The sequence below is a fragment of the Lethenteron reissneri genome, chromosome 4 (genome assembly GCF_015708825.2).
Source record: "Lethenteron reissneri isolate LAM-NWPU_2019-01 chromosome 4, ASM1570882v1, whole genome shotgun sequence".
In the NCBI taxonomy this organism is placed as follows: domain Eukaryota; kingdom Metazoa; phylum Chordata; class Hyperoartia; order Petromyzontiformes; family Petromyzontidae; genus Lethenteron; species Lethenteron reissneri.
The window spans coordinates 8,698,113-8,719,533 of record NC_083782.1 but is presented as its reverse complement, the minus strand read 5'-3'; the positions used below and the strand labels follow the sequence as shown (position 1 = coordinate 8,719,533).

The window sequence follows — 21,421 nt, the reverse complement described above, 5'->3', positions numbered from 1 at the left end:
ACACACACACACAAAGCCCACCCCACCACAGTACGTGCGGGCCAACATTGACTGCCTAAACTTTAACAAACGACCTGGACCACGTGGGTCACGTGGGCCCTGCACCCCCCCCCATGAGCAACTGGCAACGGCGAGCCGCGCACAACCGGATCACACCGGTCACGGTGGGTGGGGGGGGGTGATGGGTGGGAGGGGGAGGAGCTTCCCCTCCAGGCTCCACCGCTATTGGCCAGTGCCGCGTCACGGCAGGCCGCCGCTGTTGCCAGGCAGAAACAGGCGGACGAGGAGGGGGGTGGGGGAGGGGCGGCACTGGGGACTTTGGCCAATCGCGGTTGCAAAGGGGGCGGGGCTCCGGCACTCGCGCAGCCAATCAGCGCCGTGGCTCTGGGTGGGCGCGCGCACGCGCTGTGACACGTGGTCGGCACACACAGCCACCCATAGCAGCAGCAGCAGCACAACTCCTCCAATATTGAAGACCACCTCCCACTTTAAAAACAAAGTAAACAAAAAACTTCCCCCGTTCACATCCCATCCAGCCACACGGGCCTTCTGGGATTTGGTATCTCTTGCCAGCAACATTGGTTTTTGATAGAGGCAGACCGAATCGGTTTCAACATTTGGCTTCTCATGAGCAGAGTCAGGCTTGATTGAGCCAATGCTGGTGGACTGACAGATGATTGATGTCAACTCCCTCGCCTGGTATACAGGAGGTCGTGGGTTGGATCCCGACCCTGACGCCTGTTGTATATTTGGAGTGGTCGTGTATTTTTTTTTTTCCCCCACGTCCTCCGATTTTTCCCCTCCACATTTAGAAATCAACATGCGTTTAGGAGTATTTGTACTGCTATAAATGTCTACATAAGCCACTTCATTGAGCTTATCCATTTGTGGCCAAGTCGCCTCTAAAAAAAATAGCTACATAGCTCAGGTGGGCCTCACCTGTTGAAATAAAACAAAGTTTAGTTTATTTATTTAGCTTCAGCTTGACGGGTTACATTGCAGCCCTGCACACACGCGGCTTGTGTGAACGTGTGAACGGAGCCAAGCACACGAGAGCTGCAACTCGGATGCCCCTGGCGCGAGCGAATGTTGACGTGAGTGTTTTTCCGAGTGGGGTCATCCACAAGTCAACCCACCAACCAGCAGCCATGATCAATCTACTGCTGGATGATGGCCTCTACAAGCCGGTCGCCATCAAGATATCTGCCCCAGCCGAGTGAAAATGAGACCCAAAACTTAATTTATTTTTCAGGTGGTGCACAAGCGTAATTAACAAACTCACACTCGTCAACTGCACTGCTTAAAAGTAAAACAAAAGATGCATAAATTGGTGACGTTTCAGACAATGGCCTTCATTACACATTGCCTGTAAATGTTACCTAGTTTTTTTATTTTGCTTCGAAGGCAACAGTGGATTTGACGGACGTGATGATGATCATTTAAAAACACATTCTCAGGAGCTGGAATTCAAATGTGACGGACTTTCTGTGCAGTCATTTGTGGCTGTGCCGAGACCATCACCTCAGTCCATGCAAGTCTATGGGTCTCAATGCGAGTCTATGGGTCTCAATGCGAGACAGTTTTTCCTCTATGATGGTATTAGTTGTGTTTAAGGTAACAAAAAAACAAGCAACAGGTGGGCTGCGAGAAGACTACAGCCTCCCACTCACATTTGCCATTTAAGCTCCTGAACATATTGCCACTCAACAATAAAATGAGTCTATGGGTCCATGCGAGTCGGGGTTCTTGTAACACTGCTGCTGCTTTATCGACGAATCTGTTGAGTTTTGCTTCTCAAAACATCGCTAAATACAACACTGCATGCACCCAGAAGGAATGTACTTTCATACAAGACTATTTCTCAACTCAACGACACTAAACATGATGTTCTATCGTGCAAGGGGTTGATAAACAATTGCCTGGCTTACATAATACCACATCGCCACGGCCATTGGCTCCTCTACACGAGTCCCAACGTTACTGGGTGCAGTCTCTGGTCAAACGCAGAATGGCTTCAACATCCAGGCCCACTCATCCCTTCTCCAGGGTGCTATACTTCTCCCGGGGAATGTACGTACGTGTGCGCGTGTGCATGCGCGCGTGTGCATGCGCAAGATGTGTGGTGTGCAATGGAAAAACACAAATCCCATCCAGCAGACGAGCAACTGTTGCCCAGTGCGGCCGATTCTGCCCCTCAAGGGTTGACCTCTCATCCCACCAGCGTGCAGGAAAATGCTAGCTGTTATCTGCAGTTATCATCGTTCACAATGGAAAGTAGGTGGGTGTGTACGTGCGTGTGTACATGTCGTCTTTGTAGGTACGTGTGTATACACACACTTTTTGCAAGAGTATTGGAGGCTTCACAGGGGATCTTTGTTTAGGCATTGCACAACAAATGTGTCAACTTGAGTTCAATTCCCAGTCATGTTATCCATGGCAGGGAGTGTGTGTGTGTGTGTGAGGCATGTGTGAGCTTGTCTGTGTGTGGGTGTAAATGTGCAAAGTGCACCTAGCCTGGCAAGCACTGTGGTGACATCACCGCCACTTAGTGGCGACGTCACCACCACTTAGTGGCGAATGGCGTGTTGTTGTTATAGTTGGTGGGCATATGTACCATGTGTGTCCGCGTGGAGCGGTAAGTGCAGCGGTTAGCACGCTATGAACTTGGCAACACGAGTTTGATTCCTGCTCACGGCCAACACCAGTGTCCCATCTGAAATAGTCCTGGGGGCCTCCCCAAGCTTGACTCGGCCTCAAATGAGCACCTGGTGCACTGTGCATGTTGCAAGCCACCCACCCCCTTGTGTGCCGTAGCAGCCTTCATTAGGTGTTCGCAAACAGCTCTTAGCCCCAAAAGTCTGTCAAGGGTATACATGGCATCGTTGTTCTTGCATGTCCGTGTGCTCTGTACCTTGACCGCATACTCTTTGTTGTTGATGAGGCTGCAGCAAGTCTGCACGCGTGCGTACGCTCCCTCCCCGAGCAGCTCCCCCGTGAGCCGGTACAGGTCTGTGCCGACACGCACGCATCACGCGCCCATCAGTAATCACGCTCACCGCCGCAGGGGCCGTTCTGTGGGGGCGCTGTCCCCCTCCTCTTTTGAATGAGCGTCAGTGCTCCACTTTGTGGCAGAGGTCGCAAACGGGTTTTGATTCCTTACCCGTACCCGGCCGCACCAGGGTCGCAAATGGTTACCCGGCCGGGTAGGGGTACCCGTTCCCTACCCGTACCCTACCCGAAATGAGTGACAAACGGTTACTCACCAGTGACTCACGGCCTACCCGTACCCGGCCGCACCAGGGTCGCAAAAGGGTACCCGTACCCGGCTATCGGGTAGGGTACGGGTATCGGGTACCCGGTTGCGACCTCTGCTTTGTGGGGGAAGATCCAACAGCGGTTGATCTTCCCCACAAAGTTCCCCCCCCCCCCTTCTCCCGTGCCAAGCCACCTCATTCAGAGTCGATTGGCCGTGCATTTAGCAGAGTGCGCTCCACTCACCTCCAAATCTCCCCGAGAAGCTGTCGGTCGCACGGGTTCTCTTTTTCTTGTTCTTCTTCCCTCGTTTTGTCGGGTCGATGATGTCGATGGGCTGGCTGCACGGGATATCTGTTGCGTGCACATCAAAAACATGTGTTCGTTAAGGCGAGAGATAAATACCATCTCTCTTCCAGATGCTACCACCGCTGCACCTTCCAAACCGCCTGTGTCACGATGCGTGGTGCATCATGGGAGCCGCCACTAAAATCGCCAGGTCAAGGACATGCGCTGCGTTATGAAATTTCACATTAAGCCAATGGAAATTCAAATATGTCAGACAATTAAAAATTCGTCAGGTCAAACGATTTAGGAGAATCGTGCGTGCTGTAATTACAGGAGCGCATTTACTCTGCCACGCCGCTACGGACCACCTCGGGTTTCGAGTTGCGTTATCCTGCAGGCCTCTACACCAGCACCCGGGGTGACCAACAACAACCGTGCACCACACTCCTGGCGCTCGGCCAAGCAAACAGAATGGAGATCGCGCGACGCCGTATCATCCGACACGGGGTGGAAATTTAAACCGTGTGGCGCTAGCGCCAAGGTTGCGGGTCAAGGGATGAGGTCGCATGTGGCACGATGCAATGAAAACTGCCGCTAATTCATGAAACCTGACACCACATTGCGGGGGGCAAGTGGGGCAAGTGGGGCAAGTGGTGACCGTGGCCGCCTGTGTGCTCATTAGTCTGCGAGGGTAGAGGACCTGACACCACAGACATCCAGAGGCAAGAGCTCATGGATTTGTGCAGGAACTGGTGGTACTCCCAAACCTGCTGGGATGCAGTGGCCAATAAGTATAACCCGTAAAAACAAAGTTTTTCACTCTAAATCCTTTATATGTGTGGCGGCTAGAGTCCTCTCGTCCTCTGGCTTGAGATGGCTGCCACCTATGGGTCAGATGATTGTCTGCCAGTATTAAGCAATTGGTAATTAAATTTTTTATTTTTTTCCCTAAACAGTGTAACATTTTCGAAAAAAAAATTCACGAACATTAATTGTCTCGCACAACGAGTCTGTGTGCAAAATGTCAGCTCGATTGGATCACGGGAAGTGGGTTAAAAAACGACCGAAAGGTTTGCACGGTCGTAAGCAAGCAAGCAAGCAAGCGAACTTAATATAAAGGATTTAAAAAGGCAGTACAACCAGTGGGGGTTTGTGAATCCATCTATGCAGATCTTTGTGTTACCCCCTGGCCCCCCTAAAATTATCTAGGTTCCTCCCACGTGCCAATAACTCCAAACAAGAATTGACCAAACATTCCATTGTAGCAGAACCGTCATTAGAAATGAGTCCTGAGACTCGACAAAGGTTTCCCCAGATAATTAATAAATGACTTGCACCATTATTCCAAAAAGGCGATCAACTCATCCCATTATCTAGCTGGATTCATAAAATGAGCACCACTTGTGGGATGTCAAAAAACAGCTTTTCTACAGATAACACTGATCCTGCAACAGTAAATGTGGCATTTCCACCATTGAACATGACCGCCACCAAAAACGTACACGAGCAGGGAAATTATTTTGACGGACTCCACTGCACCGATGCAAATCTGTAAACCCCGTGTGGCCAGAGGCACCAGTGCTTGCGAATCGGAGTTTTATTTCCGCAGAGGCTGCGACACAGATCGGTCACCCCCCTCCCTCCTCGCCTGATGCAACAGCGTTCACACGACGGCGTCGCCACACGCCGCAGGGAACGCACGCGGGGTCTATAAACAGGCAGCGTGGGGCGACAGCACCGCCGGCCTCGTGCAAGAGCGCTCGCGTATAAACAGATAACAAGGCCATCATCACATGACCACCGCAGCCACCAAGCCTGGGAATTTTCCACAGCTCTCTTTTCAAGTGCTGCGAATTTCAGTTCATATATATGCATACTGTGCAGTCTACACATGTATACTGTACAGTTCGTTGCCGTCAAGTACCCAGTAACAAACAGCACTAGTATGAAAGATGAAACGGATAACAGTTAATGCATTGTTGAATAGTGCAAGGTTATTTTAGGAGCTTGGGAAGAGAGAGGCGATGATGGGAGGGAATTTCAAAGTTGAGCTGTGTGGGGGGTGTGTTGTTGTGACCTGCAGTGTGGTGGTGGTGGTGTTGAGTCCTCAACACGGATGGAGGAATCAATAAATGAAGTTCACGGAATCATGAACCATAGCAGTAGCAATGGAAGAGAGTGATATGGAGGAGATTCACTTTAGTTCCGAAAACTTTTTTTATTGTATGTTGAACGTCTTTCCCACCGCACGTAGCCAACAGTGCCAACTTGCTGTGCCATGGAAGGGCGTGAAAAAATAAAGTACAAAAGCAGTTATAGTATTACTCCTGTTTTATTAATGCGAATCAAAATGGTGCACGGTCAGGAGTTATTTCTAATTAAAATATCCACAAGAGATGTCTAACAACACCCTTTAAGGGTCTGAGGATTGATTATTCATGAATATGTGTCTGTGTCAATCGTTGCTCACCAACAGAAGATCTTTGGTTTTGTAAGGAGTTATGTAACTTGTTGATGTGCTGCCCATAAACCTGACCCCACCAGGGAGGGTTCAAACCCCTGGCCATGACACGCACAAAAGAAGGTGGGATCTTTGTGCTCTGCAAGCAAGAATTCAGGCAACAGGCACAGAGCCATATCGCCCACCAGCCAGGTAAAAAAAGGGCAGCAAACGGGTGGGCAGTGGCGAGCAGTGGTGAACGGCAGTGGGCAGTGGTGAGTGGCATTGGTTGGGAAGGTAGGATTGGGTGTTGCAGTCGGGGTTGAGCGTGGATTCACTGGCACTGAGAGGGGTGGGCAGCTGCTGCCCATGGCATCGCAGCACTGCCATGGCGCAAGGTTGCATCAGATTTTGCTAGGAGGCTGCTGTCACGAAAGTGAAAATATCACCACGTATCATCCTAATCACCATCGTCGTCACATTTACACATTGCTGCAGCCAGAATTAAATTTAGTAATTTAATTATGAAACTGGCTACAAAAACCATCGTGTGAAAATAGCCCAATTGAATCGTCATTTTGATTCAATTGAGACTAGTTTCTTGACCGCAGGATTTTTTTTTATGCTATTTCAAGCAAGGCAGAGTACCTGATCACTAAAATTTGTCTGAGGATTGTTCTTGAACTCACTGGTGAGTGAGCAGAAACAATAACTGGTACGATAAACACTTGTACACAGGGCAACCTGTGTGGCCTTGGTCGGGTGGTGGAGGGTTTCAGACAATAACCTGGCCCGAAAACGACGTGGTGAAACCCACACGTCAATCATAAATCACCATCATGGTTTATTATTACATACACTACCCCGACTCCCATGCAGCAACATTCCAAGGCATCAAAAGACGACCCCCACTACTTCTAAGCGTCTCTCATTCCACATTCTCATGGCAAGGTCACTCCATAAGACTGCAATAAAACAAATTTCTGAAATGGATGATGGGCATACTCAGAATGACAACATTCACATTCTTTACTGCAGGAACAACAGCTGCAACTGAACGAGAAGAGGGGTGGGGGACAAACAACCAACTTCACAATCACCAAGGCCCCACACACCACCCACACCAGGTCCAACCACGTGGCGTTGATCTCGCCAGAACTTTGGCGAAATTTCCAGAGGGGGCGGCACGCGTGGAATTTGGTCTGATTTACGATCAGAGACTTGAGCAGCAGCAGAAATGTCCAGACGCTTACAGAATTCAAAGGGAGGCTCTATCCAAGACAAGCGCCACCCATCATCATTAGCATCAGCAGAACTGCTTTGTGTATAGTTTGTCGACCTTCTCCCGTACCTCCAATTAGCACGGTTGGCTACAAACGATGGGAGTTAAGTTTAACATACAAGCAAGGCAGATTATACAGCATCGCAAGAAAACCTGCGCCCGTTACAAACTCCACCGCGATTATGAGACGAAGCTCGTATGGTTGGCGCAGTATAAAGTAATGCTATCATACACTGCACACACATCAGATTTACCACTTCAACTACCCCTGGCAGATTGGAAGAGTTGCAATTCAGGGTCACGGTTAAACTCAAGAGACGATCGTTTGACGTCGCGGCGAGTGGTGGGTGGGTGCCCCTCGTGGTGCAGCGGCGATGTTCCGAACCCTTTGTTTACGATGCACGAGAAGAATCGCACGAGTCTCATGCTCGCGACTCAACCCACGAATCACAGTAGAGATGGACACGGGATGGGTTGTCGCTCTGATGTATTGAACAGTGAATTTTGCGATAAGATCGCCATTACAAAAGGGAGGCCTGGGGACATCCCCATTTTGGAATTAAATCCGTTGAACTCAAACGGCCGTAACGGTTAAACACACAACGTCCAAACAGCATAGGCCGACTATCCTTCACCATAACCACTTGCAAATAGAATTTGGATTCGAGCATGCAGAAGTGATTGATGGTCAAGCGTTCGCCATTTCACTCCAGCCACTCGCTCACCGGCGGTCAGTCACCTTGATCGCTCTTCTGTCACTACCACCATCGTAGCCGTGAACTTCACTCGTTGGTCTAGAGCAGTGGTTCTTAACCTGGGGTGCACGCTACCCCCTAGGGGTGCGAGATGCCCCTTACTGGGGGTGCGAGACATGGCCAGATTTTTTTTTAGAAGGTAAATCTTCAAAACACAAATTAGGCACGGGGCACATATGTACAACTACTTTGTTTCAATCAAGCCAATGTATTTATTAAAATATTTTAACGATATGGAACCAAAAAGGGTCCAAGGCTACAATAAAGGTTACGAACCACTGCTCTCCACCGAACCTTTGGTCCCATCCATACTTTGTTCAACCACCACACGTCACAACTCATCCCACGAGCTCACTCGCCAACCCACGAACTCACCACACTGCAGGTCACAACATGTCTTTATGCTTCTACCCTCTCTTACTTGCCCAACTCTGGATTTGTATGCATGTTGAATTGTAACTTTAGTTCTGAAAACGTTATAATTTTATTGTACGTTGAACGTATTTCGCAACTTACAGGCCCAACCTAAACACTAAAATCAATCAGTTAGTTGCCTTTCCATCATCTTTTCCCAAACTTACAAGAACCTCACGCTCAATTCCAAAGTACGTTTCACAATCGCGCCTATTGCAACATTGACGGTGCCGTTTGTTGCTGGCCGCTCGACCCTGTGTTTAAAAACCAATTTTAAAAAGCCATCGCTGGGGCTGCGGGCAGCTCGCGAGCGGAGAGGGACTGCCACCGCTGTCCTTGCGATTGGTTTTTGTTGCATCACATCACATCCCATCCCACCCAGGACATCGCAATTCCTGGCAAATTCTCACGCGCGCACACACGGGGAATTGCGCGCGCGTGTGCATTACATAACCTCGCGCACGGAACATTCCGGATCCCACAATAATCCCGCTCCAGGGTTTCACGTTCCCCAACAACGCCGTGATAGCGCGCACATCCATCCAATCCACGGTGAGCAAACGCCACCGTGGAAATCAGCGCAAAAACAAACAACAACACCAACCACCAAAATAGAAAAAAAGATATCCAACAAAACAAACAAAACAGCGACCCGACGTTTCGGGCGATGGGCCACACTCACCAGGCCGCCGGCAGCTCTCCGTGGAGAAGTCCGAGAAGTCGTCGGCATCCAGCTCCGTGGCGGAGAGTTGGCTCCCGGCTCCACGCGCCACGTCGAAACTGAAGTGGAACCCCGAATCGTTGGACATGGAGAGGCCGTGCTGTGGACAGGCGAGGTGGTGTGTGGGAAGAGGGGTCATCAGCATGGCTCCACGAGTCTGCACTCAATCACCGGTTGACCATCTGCGGTCCAGGGCACGGGGCTGGTGGTGGAAATTCCATAAGATCACGGTATTTGGGGTCTCCATGTAAGTTTATTCGAGCCTGCAAGGTCCTCTGTGGGTTCACTGCAAGTCTTTGGGTTCTCAAGACGCGGCACGTGTTGGTTGGTCGTACCCAACCCCCTTGACCTGGTTAATAGTTACGATTCAGGGATGTTACACATGAACATTGCCATCACCTTGCATCATGCCCACTAACAATAACAACCGTCACAGCCACCATCGGCATCCCACCATCATCGCCGTTATCATCTTGACCATCAGAACCATTACACATAAGCACCACCACCAAGCAACCACCCACATCATCAGTAGCATAAACCACGAAAAAAAAAAACACAATTTCGGAGGCGAAATAAAATGTCGAAATCGCTCCGGGATGCGTAAAAAGCACCACGTCATTGTGTGGTGGAGGGCCGACTCACGCAAGCTCCAGTGTGGTTCAGAGTTCGCCACAACAACAACAAAACAACAACAAAACAACAACAACACTTCAAGAGCTTGCCAATGAACTCTAAGCGCTGCTGGGGGGGGGGACAGCACGGCCCCCCCATCACTCAACGTCATCCCTCCCCCACACCAGCAGTAGGAACAGCCAAGCCAGAGTTCTAGCACACACACAAATCGATCTTTGAAGGCGACTGATGATAACGAGATGATGATGATGATTGCAAGTAGAACGTAAATCGTGATACTACAGAACTAGATTTAAACCCACGACCTTCAACTGCTGGTGGTGTGTGTGGGGGGGGGGGGAGGCCAATCGCTCTCCAACCACTGCACCAACAACAACAACAACAACACAGAGACGGCACCATGCTAATAAACAATTCGCTATAATAGTCACGCACGGGTATGCAAATTGAAGTTTCCACCTCAACTGCACTCACCTTAAAGGAGCGCCCGAAGTCGTCCATGTCGATGGCTTTGTTTTGCACGACCATCTTGAGGCAAATCGCACTCGCTAGTTTGTTTTTATTATCAATAAACAAGCGAACGAACCGGCCCTTTGGGGACACACGATGCCGACTGCTAAGACGACGAAGACGTCGTCGTTGTTGTTGTTGTCGTCGTCGTTGTTGTTGACGAAGACGTCTGCTGCTGCTACTGTCAACACAGAGCCTGGCAGATTGAATGCGACCCTATTTCATTCGGCAACACGATGACGCCTTTCTAACGTTGTTGTTGTTGTGTGCGCGTGTGTTGCGTACAACTGCAGCATCCGATTGTTGTTTATTATTATTTATCCTGCAATCGATGCACTCACAATGAGAGTCGTGCGCGGGTTAAAACGAAATAATGGGACTAAAACAATATCCCGTTGTTATAATCCCGCTTCCCTCCCCCTATCGTGCTCTCCTCAATTTGACTCGTGTTCCTCCAACCTCGATTCTTCCACCTCCTTCTTCTCCTTCTCCACCACCACCTCCACCCTTCATCCACCCTCCTCCAGTCCTCCTCGTCCTCGTCCTCCTCCTTACAACGGGAGCCGCTCTGCGAGGAGTCGTCACTCGAGCGCGGCCTTTTATAGTCGGGCTCAACCTCCCCCCCCACCCCCCATCCCCCCACTAAGGCTACGTCATTGCGACAGCCCCGCGTGGTGACGTCACGACGCAGGTCCCGCCCCCTCTCACGTCGTGCGTGATGACGTCATGGCGCTAGTCTCGACTCTCCGCACGCACCTCCTCGCGCCATCGTGTGCGCGGTGACGTCACCGCGTTTGTTTATTATCGTAATAGATTTGAAGGTTTCGTGAAAAAATAATATTAATAATAGAAATAAAATGATTATTTTATTTCTAATATTATTATTTATATTCTTTTTATTGTTATTAAATCGAAAAGTGAAAATAAAAATAATAGAAATAAAATGATTCTTTTATTTATATTTTATTATAAAATAATTATTTTACTTATATTTTATTATAAAATAATTCTTTTATTTCTATCATTATTTCTATTATTTTTATTATTTTATTTTTATTATTATCATTTCTATTATTTTCATTATTATAATTTTTTACCTACGTGACTTTACCGAAAAACCTAAGAGTATCATCATCATCATCTGGCACGTGCCGCGGAATTAGGTCATCGTGCTCCGATTACATTCGCAGCACGATCCGTTTCGATACTCACGGCATGTACATTTTAGTTTTTCAGTTTCATGTATTAGGTATAGCCCTGTGAGACATTGGACTCTTGAATCGGGTGCAACCGCAACAAAGAAAAACATGAACAAGAAAACATCTTAAAGTGACTATGCGCAAACAGAAAAATCCAGGAAAAAGATGCAAAGTCTTCCAGAAAAAAAAGCACCGTACACCAACGCTGTGCAAAAATCCCAGTGGGATGCAAGTCAAACAACAACAACAACCACAACAACCACAAGCCAACTTAGATTAAAGCCATCATTCTAACTCCGCACTACAAACAAACAAAACATGGCCAAACCATAAAACTTTTCGAAATCACCAAAATAAAGCCATAAAAGCAATGAAACAGCGATCATAGTTAACTGTGACCGACATTTCACAATAAACGACATAAACAACACGTACCACCAAATCCTGTGCATGTTCATAGGCTGCTTGCATTACGCAGCTCGGTACACGAAATCGCAAAGGTCCCAAAATGCCGAGCGACCAGCAACATCCAGCACGTCGAAAGTTGCAATCAACTTAAAGACGTCATCGAGGCCATCTGCCATTAACACTATTGATTTATCTGTAAACCGGTTTTAGACCGGTTTAAAAACCGGTAACCGCTATTTGGGGACTTTAATTCGAGTTTCTTGACTTCCGTGTCGATTTCCATTCCGTTGATGCCACCACCACCACCACCACCCACCCCTTCCTCGCTCACAACAGAATCAGAATCTGTATGTATACTGCAGGAGAAATCCGATTAGCTATGAAGCGCTTTGTTTTTTACAAATGTTATGTGCAGCTGCCTCGCGGCCCTCCAAGATCTGTGCCAACAGGCACTCACCATCTACTCGTAGACTCAGAGACCCATAGACTCTCACAGAGACCCATAGACTCACGTAGAGACCCATAGACTCACACAAAGACCCACATACTCACACAAAGACCCATAGAGTCACATAGAGATCCATAGACTCACACAGAGACCCAAATAATCACACAGACACCCATAGACTCGCATAGAGATCCATAGAGTCACATAGAGACCCATTGACTCACATAGAGACCCATAGACTCACATAGAGATCCATAGACTCACACAGAGACCCAAATAATCACACAAAGACCCATAGAGTCACATAGAGACCCATAGACTCACACAGAGACCCATAGCCTCACATAGAGACCCATAGACTCACATAGAGACCCATAGAGTCACATAGAGACCCACAAATTTATACTCTTTGGTTCTTTCGGTAAAGTCACGTAGGTAGAAATAAAATAAAATTAAACAAATTACGACGTTTCGATCGCAACACAAGCGATTGTCATCAAGTGGAACAACCACAAATGCTGACCGGGTCAGATAATCGTCACTTGGTGTTGGCCGTGAGCTTTAAAATCAAGATTGACCCCCAAATCTGCCAAAACAGTGTCCCACAATCTGATGTCCACTTGCTTCATCGCTGCCCGCTTGCTCTGTGTGTGGCTTGTTGTTGATGCGCCTTTGCCATTGTAGCGGTTCCAGGTCTTGTGATCGAGACTCACCCCTCGCTGTCTCGAGTACCCTTCAACTCCCACGGCGACACGAAATCACGAAACTCGATAGCCTCCTCCTCGCCGCTGATGCAGTTGTTCGTCGCTCGCCCACCGCTCCGTGACTTCATCGGCGTTTAACGATTAACGCAATTCAATTGATTATCACATCACCCCATATACACCGTGTCAACTCATTACAGTTTGACTCCCGTGTTCTTGTACAGGGAAATTGAGTTTTCAGGTTCATACGGTGTACAGCCGTGTTTATCTCTCGTGATGGGACTTTGTAGGATGAACGTTGAGATTTGTAAGGCGTCACCAATAAAGTCTAGATTGGTCTGTAGTAAGGTAGGGCACTGATAAGGTGTTGACGGGGATGTAATTACCACATCATCCGCGATTACATTGAACCAACCGACGATGTTCATCGTCTCCGTAATCGATTCTTCTCATCAGTTCGTGCTCAGGCGCGCGAGCAAATCGATTTGCGTTTCGTGAATAAAAAAAAACGAACTCCCACCGGGTTATTCTTTGGTTATTTCGGTAAAGTCACGTAGGTGAAAAAGTAATAAAATAAAATAAATATTTATTTTATTTTAAAATAAATACATATTTTTGTTGTGAAATAAATAAAAATATTTTTTTCACCTACGTGACTTTACCGAAAAAAACAAAGAGTATGGATCCTATTTCGATTTATAGCTTTCGTGACTGGTTCTTTCGGTAAAGTCACGTAGAATGGAAATAATAAAATAATAAAAATAAAACATAATAAAATAATTCTCACGACGTTTCGGCCACAACGCAAGCAGCCGTCCTCAGGTGGAGAACAGGTCTGTCGAGAAGACAGAGTATGGATCCTTGCAGTGACGAAATCTTCAAATCGAGAATGATCCCACCGCTTACTCACCGCTTACCGAGGATGACGAGGCCAAGTTTTTGTCGCGTGACGCTTTGCTTCGTTGCCTCCCGGTTGCATCATGGGGGGTGTCTCTTGGCTCTTGGCTCGAAGCTCCGTGAGTCGAGCAGGATTATATTTATTTTATTTTGAGCCTCGAAAGTGATCGACGACCGTGCCACGCACACAACGGCAATGTTTCCCCCACACCGCAGCGGGTTTCTCATTTGAGGCTGAGTCGACCTAGGGGAGGAGACTGGTGCAGATAACCGTCTGCCTGGTGATGGCCGTGAGCGGGAATCGAACTCGGGTGGCCGGGTTCGTAGCTAAACCGCTTACACCACCGCTCCCCACAAAGATAAAGATCCCCCGTATAGCCAGTAAAAGATTGTTGGGGCAAGTGCTGTTAGCGAGCACCTATGAAGGCCGGCACGGCACACGAAGAAGTGGGTGGCCAGCACCACAATGTCCACATACAGCACCAGGTACTCATTTAAGGCTGAGTCGACCTCTGCTACACTACCGCTCCACTGCTGGAGCGGTAGTGTAGCAGAGCAAGAACTGCAGCAGTTGCATCATCATCTCCCGCGGGACTGGCCGTTTCCAGGAGGGGTTTCCCTGCTTAACTTTTCGCAGTAGCGGGCGACGATTGAGTGATTTGCATGTTACTGGTAGGAACCTCCTGGTTACACCAGCCCACAAGGGATTCTTGTGTCCGTCCGTCGTACATCCAAAAATTGGAGGGGTGGGGCTGGATGGAGAGGGGAGGGTGGGGAGGGGCTGGATGGCGAGGGTGGGGCTGGGTGGGGCTGGGTGGGCAGGGGCTGGTTACCCCGTGGTGCCCTTATAAAACTCAACGTTTAACCTACTCACGCCGGCTTGTGCCCGCCCTCACAGTCGGCCATATTTGCGGAATACACCACGCCGCCGTTGACCCTGGCCATTGACCGAGCAACCTAACGTTCCTACCAGCTCCCTCCGCAGGAGGAATGTGTTTAGGTCAATCCATTTGACTCGTGCTGATAATCGCGTAAACACGCCAAGTCCGCTCTGCCAGCGGGTGAAGATCATCACTCGTTAGCGGACAGGGGGCAGCCTACACAGAGCCACTGCACGGACTGCACGTGCCCACCGTCAATCATCATTATCATCAGCCATGGTCTATCCACCGCTTGCTAACGGCCTCCATGCCTCTGGGTCCGGTGCTGTCACCGTGCTCCTGGAAGCCCTGCACCGGAGAGGGGGTGGGGGGGTCATCTCGCCGTTCCATCTCCGCGGCGGTGGTGCCAGTCGCCTGGTTTGGATCCATTCCATCGGCCACCACCACCAACCTCCTACACCACCACCAACCTCCTCCACCACCAACCTCCTCCACCACCACCAACCTCCTCCACCACCAACCTCCTCCACCACCACCAACCTCCTCCACCACCAACCTCCTCCACCACCACCAACCTCCTCCACCACCACCACCACCACCACCAACCTCCACCACCAACCTCCTCCACCACCACCACCAACCTCCTCCACCACCACCTCCAACCTCCTCCACCACCAACTCGAACCTCCTCCACCACCAACCTCCTCCACCACCAACCTCCTCCACCACCACGAACCTCCTCCACCACCACCACCACCAACCTCCACCACCACCACCAACCTCCACCACCACCACCAACCTCCTCCCTCATCACCACCAACCTCCACCACCACCAACCTCCACCACCACCAACCTCCACCACCACCACCACCAACCTCCACCACTACCACCACCAACCTCCTCCACCACCACCACCAACCTCCTCCACCACCACCACCACCACCAACCTCCTCCACCACCACCACCAACCTCCTCCTCCACCACCACCACCAACCTCCTCCACCACCACCACCAACCTCCTCCACCACCACCACCAACCTCCTCCTCCACCACCACCAACCTCCTCCTCCACCACCACCAACCTCCACCAACACCACCACCAACCTCCACCAACACCACCACCAACCTCCACCACCAACCTCCTTTACCACCAACCTCCTCCACCACCAACCTCCTCCACCACCACAAACCTCCTCCACCACCACCACCACCAACCTCCACCACCACCACCAACCTCCACCAACCTCCTCCCTCATCACCACCAACCTCCACCACCACCACCAACCTCCACCACCACCAACCTCCACCACCACCACCACCAACCTCCACCACCACCACCACCAACCTCCTCCACCACCACCACCACCACCACCAACCTCCTCCACCACCACCACCACCACCAACCTCCTCCACCACCACCACCAACCTCCTCCTCCACCACCACCACCAACCTCCTCCACCACCAACTCCAACCTCCTCCACCACCAACCTCCTCCTCCACCACCACCAACCTCCTCCTCCACCACCACCAACCTCCTCCTCCACCACCACCAACCTCCACCAACACCACCACCAACCTCCACCACCAACCTCCTCCACCACCAACCTACTCCACCACCAACCTCCACCACCACCACCAACCTCCTCCTCCACCACCACCACCAACCTCCACCACCACCATCAACCACCTCCACCACCACCACCACTCCCTTCTCGCCGTGGCGCGCGTGTGGCGCTGACATCTCCGCAGGAAAATCTCGGCGGAGTGATGCGGGAGGTGGAGGGGGGTTCCTGGGCGGAGGGGCTCCGAGTCGGTGTGATGGGTGGGGGTGATGGTAGGAGGGAGTCGGAGTTGGTGTGTTGATGTTCTGCGGGTGGGTGGGGTGAGAGTGATGGGGAAGGGGTGGGGTGAGTGTGGGGGTGTTGGGGAGCGGTGGTGTAGCGGTTAGCGCTACGCTGCGCTACGAACCCAGCGACCAGAGTTCGATTCCTGCTCATAGCCAACATCAGCGACGATTATCTTGAAACGGTCCTAAGCCTCCCCTAGGTCGACTCAGCCTTAAATAAGTACCTGGTCCGGTGTGTAAACATCGCCACTGGGGAGACAAAGGCGGTCGGGCGTGGTTGCTGGCCACCCACCCCCTCGTGTGCCGTGCCGGCCTTCATAGGTGCTACTCGCTAACAGCACTTGCCCCTACAGTCTGTTAAGACTATACGGGGGATCTTTGTTGTTTTTGTTGGGAGGAGCGGGAGGGTGAGAGTGATGGGGAAGGGGTGGGTGGGGGAGAGTGTGGTGGTGGTGGAGGTGTGGGTGGATGGGGGAGAGTGTGGTGGTGGAGGGGTGGGTGGGGGTGAGTGTGTTGGTGGTGGAGGTGTGGGTGTGGTGGTGGTGGAGATGTGGGTGGGTGGGGGTGAGTGAGTGTGTTCGTGGTGTTGGTGGTGGGTGGGTGGTGTGTGGGGGTGTGTTAGTGGTGTTGGTGGTGGAGGTGAGTGTGTTGGTGGTGTTGGTGGGGAGAGTGTGGTGGTGGTGTTGATGGTGGAGGTGTGGGTGGGTGGGGGTGAGTGTGGTGGTGGTGTTGGAGGTGTGGCTGGGGGTGAGTGTGGTAGTGGTGTTGGAGGTGTGGGTGGGTGGGGGCGAGTGTGGTGGTGGTGTTGGTGGTGGAGGTGAGTGTGTTGGTGGTGGAGGTGAGTGTGTTGGTGGTGGAGGTGTGGGTGGGTGGGGGAGAGTGTGTTGGTGGTGGAGTTGGTGGTGGAGGTGAGTGTGTTGGTGGTGTTGGTGGTGGAGGTGTGGGTGGGTGGATGGGGGAGAGTACGGGAACACGGTGTCCCCGACGCGAGCGATGTGCCCGCAGCTTCCTGCTCCCCGTGTTTTTCGCCCGAATCTGACCCCAATTCTCGGCGTTGCCCTCGCGCGCCCCACTGGAGGAACGGCGGCCGAGGCTGTTGGTTGTTGACGCACAGACACACCCACACACACATAGACACACACACATAGACACACACATATAGACAAAGATAAAGATCCCCCGTATAGCCTGAACAGACTGTAGGGGCAAGTGCTGTTAGCGAGCACCTATGAAGGCCGGAACGGTACACGAGGGGGTGGGTGGCCAGAACCACGCCCGACCGCCTTTGTCTCCCTAGTGGCGATGTTTACACACCGCACCAGGTACTCATTTAAGGCTGAGTCGACCTAGGGGAGGCCCAGGACCGGTTCAGATAATCGTCACTGGTGTTAGCCGTGAGCGGAAATCGAACCCGGGTCGCCAGGTTCATAGCGCAGCGCGCTAACCGCTACACTACCGCTCCCACATATACACACAGACATATACACACACAACACACACAGACATATACACACATACGCACACACATACACACACAGACACATACATACACACATAGACACAACACATACACATACATACACACACAGACACACACATACATACAGACACATACATACAGACACATACACACACAGACACAACCCACTGTAGGAAAGGCGGCCGAGGCTGCTGGTTGTTGACACACGCGGGTTTAACAGTCGCGGTCACAGTCACACACACATACACACAGACACGTACACACAGACACATACACACAGACACGTACACACAGACAGACACACAAAAACACACAGACACGTACACACAGATACACATACACACAGACACGTACACACAGACAGACACAGTCACACACAGACACACACAGACACATACACACAGACAGACACACAGACAGACACAGACACACACAGACACATACACACTGCCACCATGAGGGGTAGACAGTCCTCTACTCGGGGCAGGAGACTGCCAAACAACAGGGTGTGGCTCTTCTTCGAAACAAAAGAATGAAGGGGGCGTGGGAGCGTGGCGGTGAGGTGTGGGAAGCTGTAAGCCCCAGGCTACTTTGGGCTCGCCTTCCCATCAACCGGAGGCGAGGATTGGTGGTCGTGGTTACTTATGCCCCCACCGAAGACGAACATCCGTGGAGGGTTGCAGGCAAAGCCGATGAGTCAGATGCCTTCTATGACCTCCTGTCACAGGTTCTGGCTAAAGTGGCCACTCGGGATAGAGTCATCTTGTTGGGTGACTTCAATGCCCGAGTTAGTCATGATGCTGGCACCTGGTCTGGAGTGATTGGAGGGCATGGGCCAGATCAGCTCAATAACAACGGTAGGAGGCTGCTAGATTTTTGTGCAGCCCATGGGCTTGTAATTACCAACACGCTCTTCCGGTATCGGCGCATCCACATAACATCATGGATGCATGCCGGGTCCAAGCAAGAACATCTGCTGGACTACATAGTGACGGACCAGCGGATGCGAGCCCATGTCCTTGACACCAGGACCTACCGTGGAGCTGACCTGCCCTCTGACCATCGACTAGTCATCTGTAAGATGCGCCTGCCATTCTTCCACTCCGGTGGTGGGTGTACACCCATGACACCATTCCAACCTAAAGTGGCCTGGTCTCAGCTGATGAAAGTTGCAAGCGAGAATTTCATCATTGCTTGCGGCTGGGGTTGGCATCGTCCCCCACTCCTCCTGATGTCGAGGATAAATGGGCGAGGTTTAGGACTGTGACTCATGCGGCTGCAATGGCTGCTGACAGAGGTGTTCAGGATAGTTGAGAAAAAGCGACAGGCCCACTCTCATCGGCTACAGCATCCTACGTCAGAGAATGAGGAGGCTTACCGCAGCCTTCGCTCGGAGGTTCGGAGAGCCATAAGGCGCTGCAAGGATGGGTGGTGGTAGCGGGTTGCTGAGGAGATGGCTCAGTGGCCCGCGATCACAAATCACTATTTAACTCCATCAAAAAAGTAACCTGCAGCGCCATACCAATTACCATCATTAGGGAAAAAAACGGTGATCCAATCTCCGACCCCCAGGAACAGGTTTGCAGATTTGCTGAGCATTTCTGTGAGGTCCTGGGGGAGGGGAAATCCCTCAGCCAGGAAAACATCGTGGCACAAAGTGGGGATGACCCTGCTGAGGCTGCGGTGCCTCAAATATTGGAAGAAGTCACCCCCTGTGAGTGGCTGGCTGAGGTGCCATCTGTTGAGGAAGTACTGAAGGCGATCCAGAGTCTGAGACCAGGAAAGGCACCGGGCAGAGATGATCTCCCAAGCGAAATGCTGAGGGAGGGTGGCGTTTGTGCACAGACTGCCCTATATGCCATCATAACAACAGTCTGGACCACTGGACGGGTTCCACAGGATTGGAAGGATGCCCTGGTGGTCCCCCTCTTTAAGAAAGGGGACCGCACAGACTGTAACAACTACAGGGGTATCTCACTCCTCAATGTGCCGGGAAAGATCCTGGCAAGGATTATTACAACATCGCCTTGCTAGGCACGCTGAGGAGAGGCTTGCGGAGCTGCAATGCGGTTTCAGGAAAGGGCGGTCCTGCACAGATGCCATATTTTCTGTCTGTCTCCTACAGCAGAGGTGTAGGGAATTCCAACAAGACCTACATCTCTGGTTTATTGACCTGGTCAAGGCCTATGATACCATCAATAGGCCTGGGCTCTGGGTTGTTTTTTGTGCTTTCGGTGTCCCTGACCCTCTGCTCACGATCATTAAGGACCTTCATGATGGTGAGCGGGCCCGAGTAAAACTACGTGGCCGGGAGTCAGAGCCATTCCCTGTACACCTTGGGGTGCGACAGGGATGTCCTCTGGCTCCCACATTATTTAACATCTATTTTGACCACGTAGTTCGTGAAGCCTTCAATAGCTGTACCGGGGAAATTTCAATTTGGTACAGATATAATGGGAGGCTGATTGATGCCCAGGTGCGATCAAGGGATGGCTCCCTATTGGTCAACCACGTTATGTATGCCGATGATTTGGAAATAGCTGCTCATTCAGAGGAGGAGTTGGAGATGCTGCTGCTGAGACTGGAGCGTGCCACTAAGAGGTGGGGCCTTACCATCAGCCCCACCAAAACTAAGCACCTGCCTGGGTATTTTGTACCATCGGACACTCCACCCCCACAACTCCCAATCGGTGATGAGGCAAGGGTGGAGAGAGTGGAGAGTTTCCCATACCTGGGCAGTGTGCTTATGACCGGCTCCAGTTTAACAGTAGAGGTCTCACTCCGAATCAGTCGAGCGGCAATATCTTTTCATCGGTTGCGCAACGCTGTGTGGAAGCTACCTGGTCTGTCGCTACGCACGAAGCTTCAGGTCTTCTCGGCCACAGTCATTCCCTCCCTTCTCTACGCTTGCGAAACGTGGACCCCCCTAATGAAGCATCTTTGCCAGTTACAAACATTTAGGCTGGCCTGCCTACGATCCATCCTGGGTTTAACCAGGCTGGATTGTGTGAGGAGCTCACAAATCCTTGAAAGAGCTGGGCAAAATCCTATCGGTGAGCTCCTCCGGCAGGCAAGGCGGCATTGGCTGGGTCACGTAGCCCGCATGCCCATCCACCGCATGCCTAAACAGCTTTTGTTCGGCCGGATCGAGGGGGCTAAACGGGCGTGGCACGGGCTAGAGAAGAGATGGAGTAATGTGGTACAGGAGGACGTGGAGCTGAGTGGACTTGCCGATGACTGGTACCAGCGGTGTCAAGAT

General features: G+C 51.1%; 1 protein-coding gene across 2 annotated transcripts in view; it reads right to left on the bottom strand.

The window, feature by feature from the left end:
- Nucleotides 1-10,860, bottom strand: part of LOC133350252 (MAP kinase-interacting serine/threonine-protein kinase 1-like) — a 30,755-nt gene extending 19,895 nt beyond the window's left edge. Inside the window, exons 1-4 of one of the 2 annotated variants that reach the window (XM_061564424.1) lie at nucleotides 10,263-10,860; nucleotides 9,114-9,252; nucleotides 3,499-3,606; nucleotides 2,912-3,009 (exon numbers count right to left, since the gene is read on the bottom strand). In XM_061564424.1, coding sequence (XP_061420408.1) covers nucleotides 2,912-3,009; nucleotides 3,499-3,606; nucleotides 9,114-9,161 — 254 coding nt within the window. In that variant the 5' untranslated portion in view covers nucleotides 9,162-9,252; nucleotides 10,263-10,860. The remainder of the gene's footprint in view (nucleotides 1-2,911; nucleotides 3,010-3,498; nucleotides 3,607-9,113; nucleotides 9,253-10,262) is intronic. The other variant, XM_061564415.1, reaches the window with a different exon arrangement.
- Nucleotides 10,861-21,421: the final 10,561 nt, after the last annotated feature.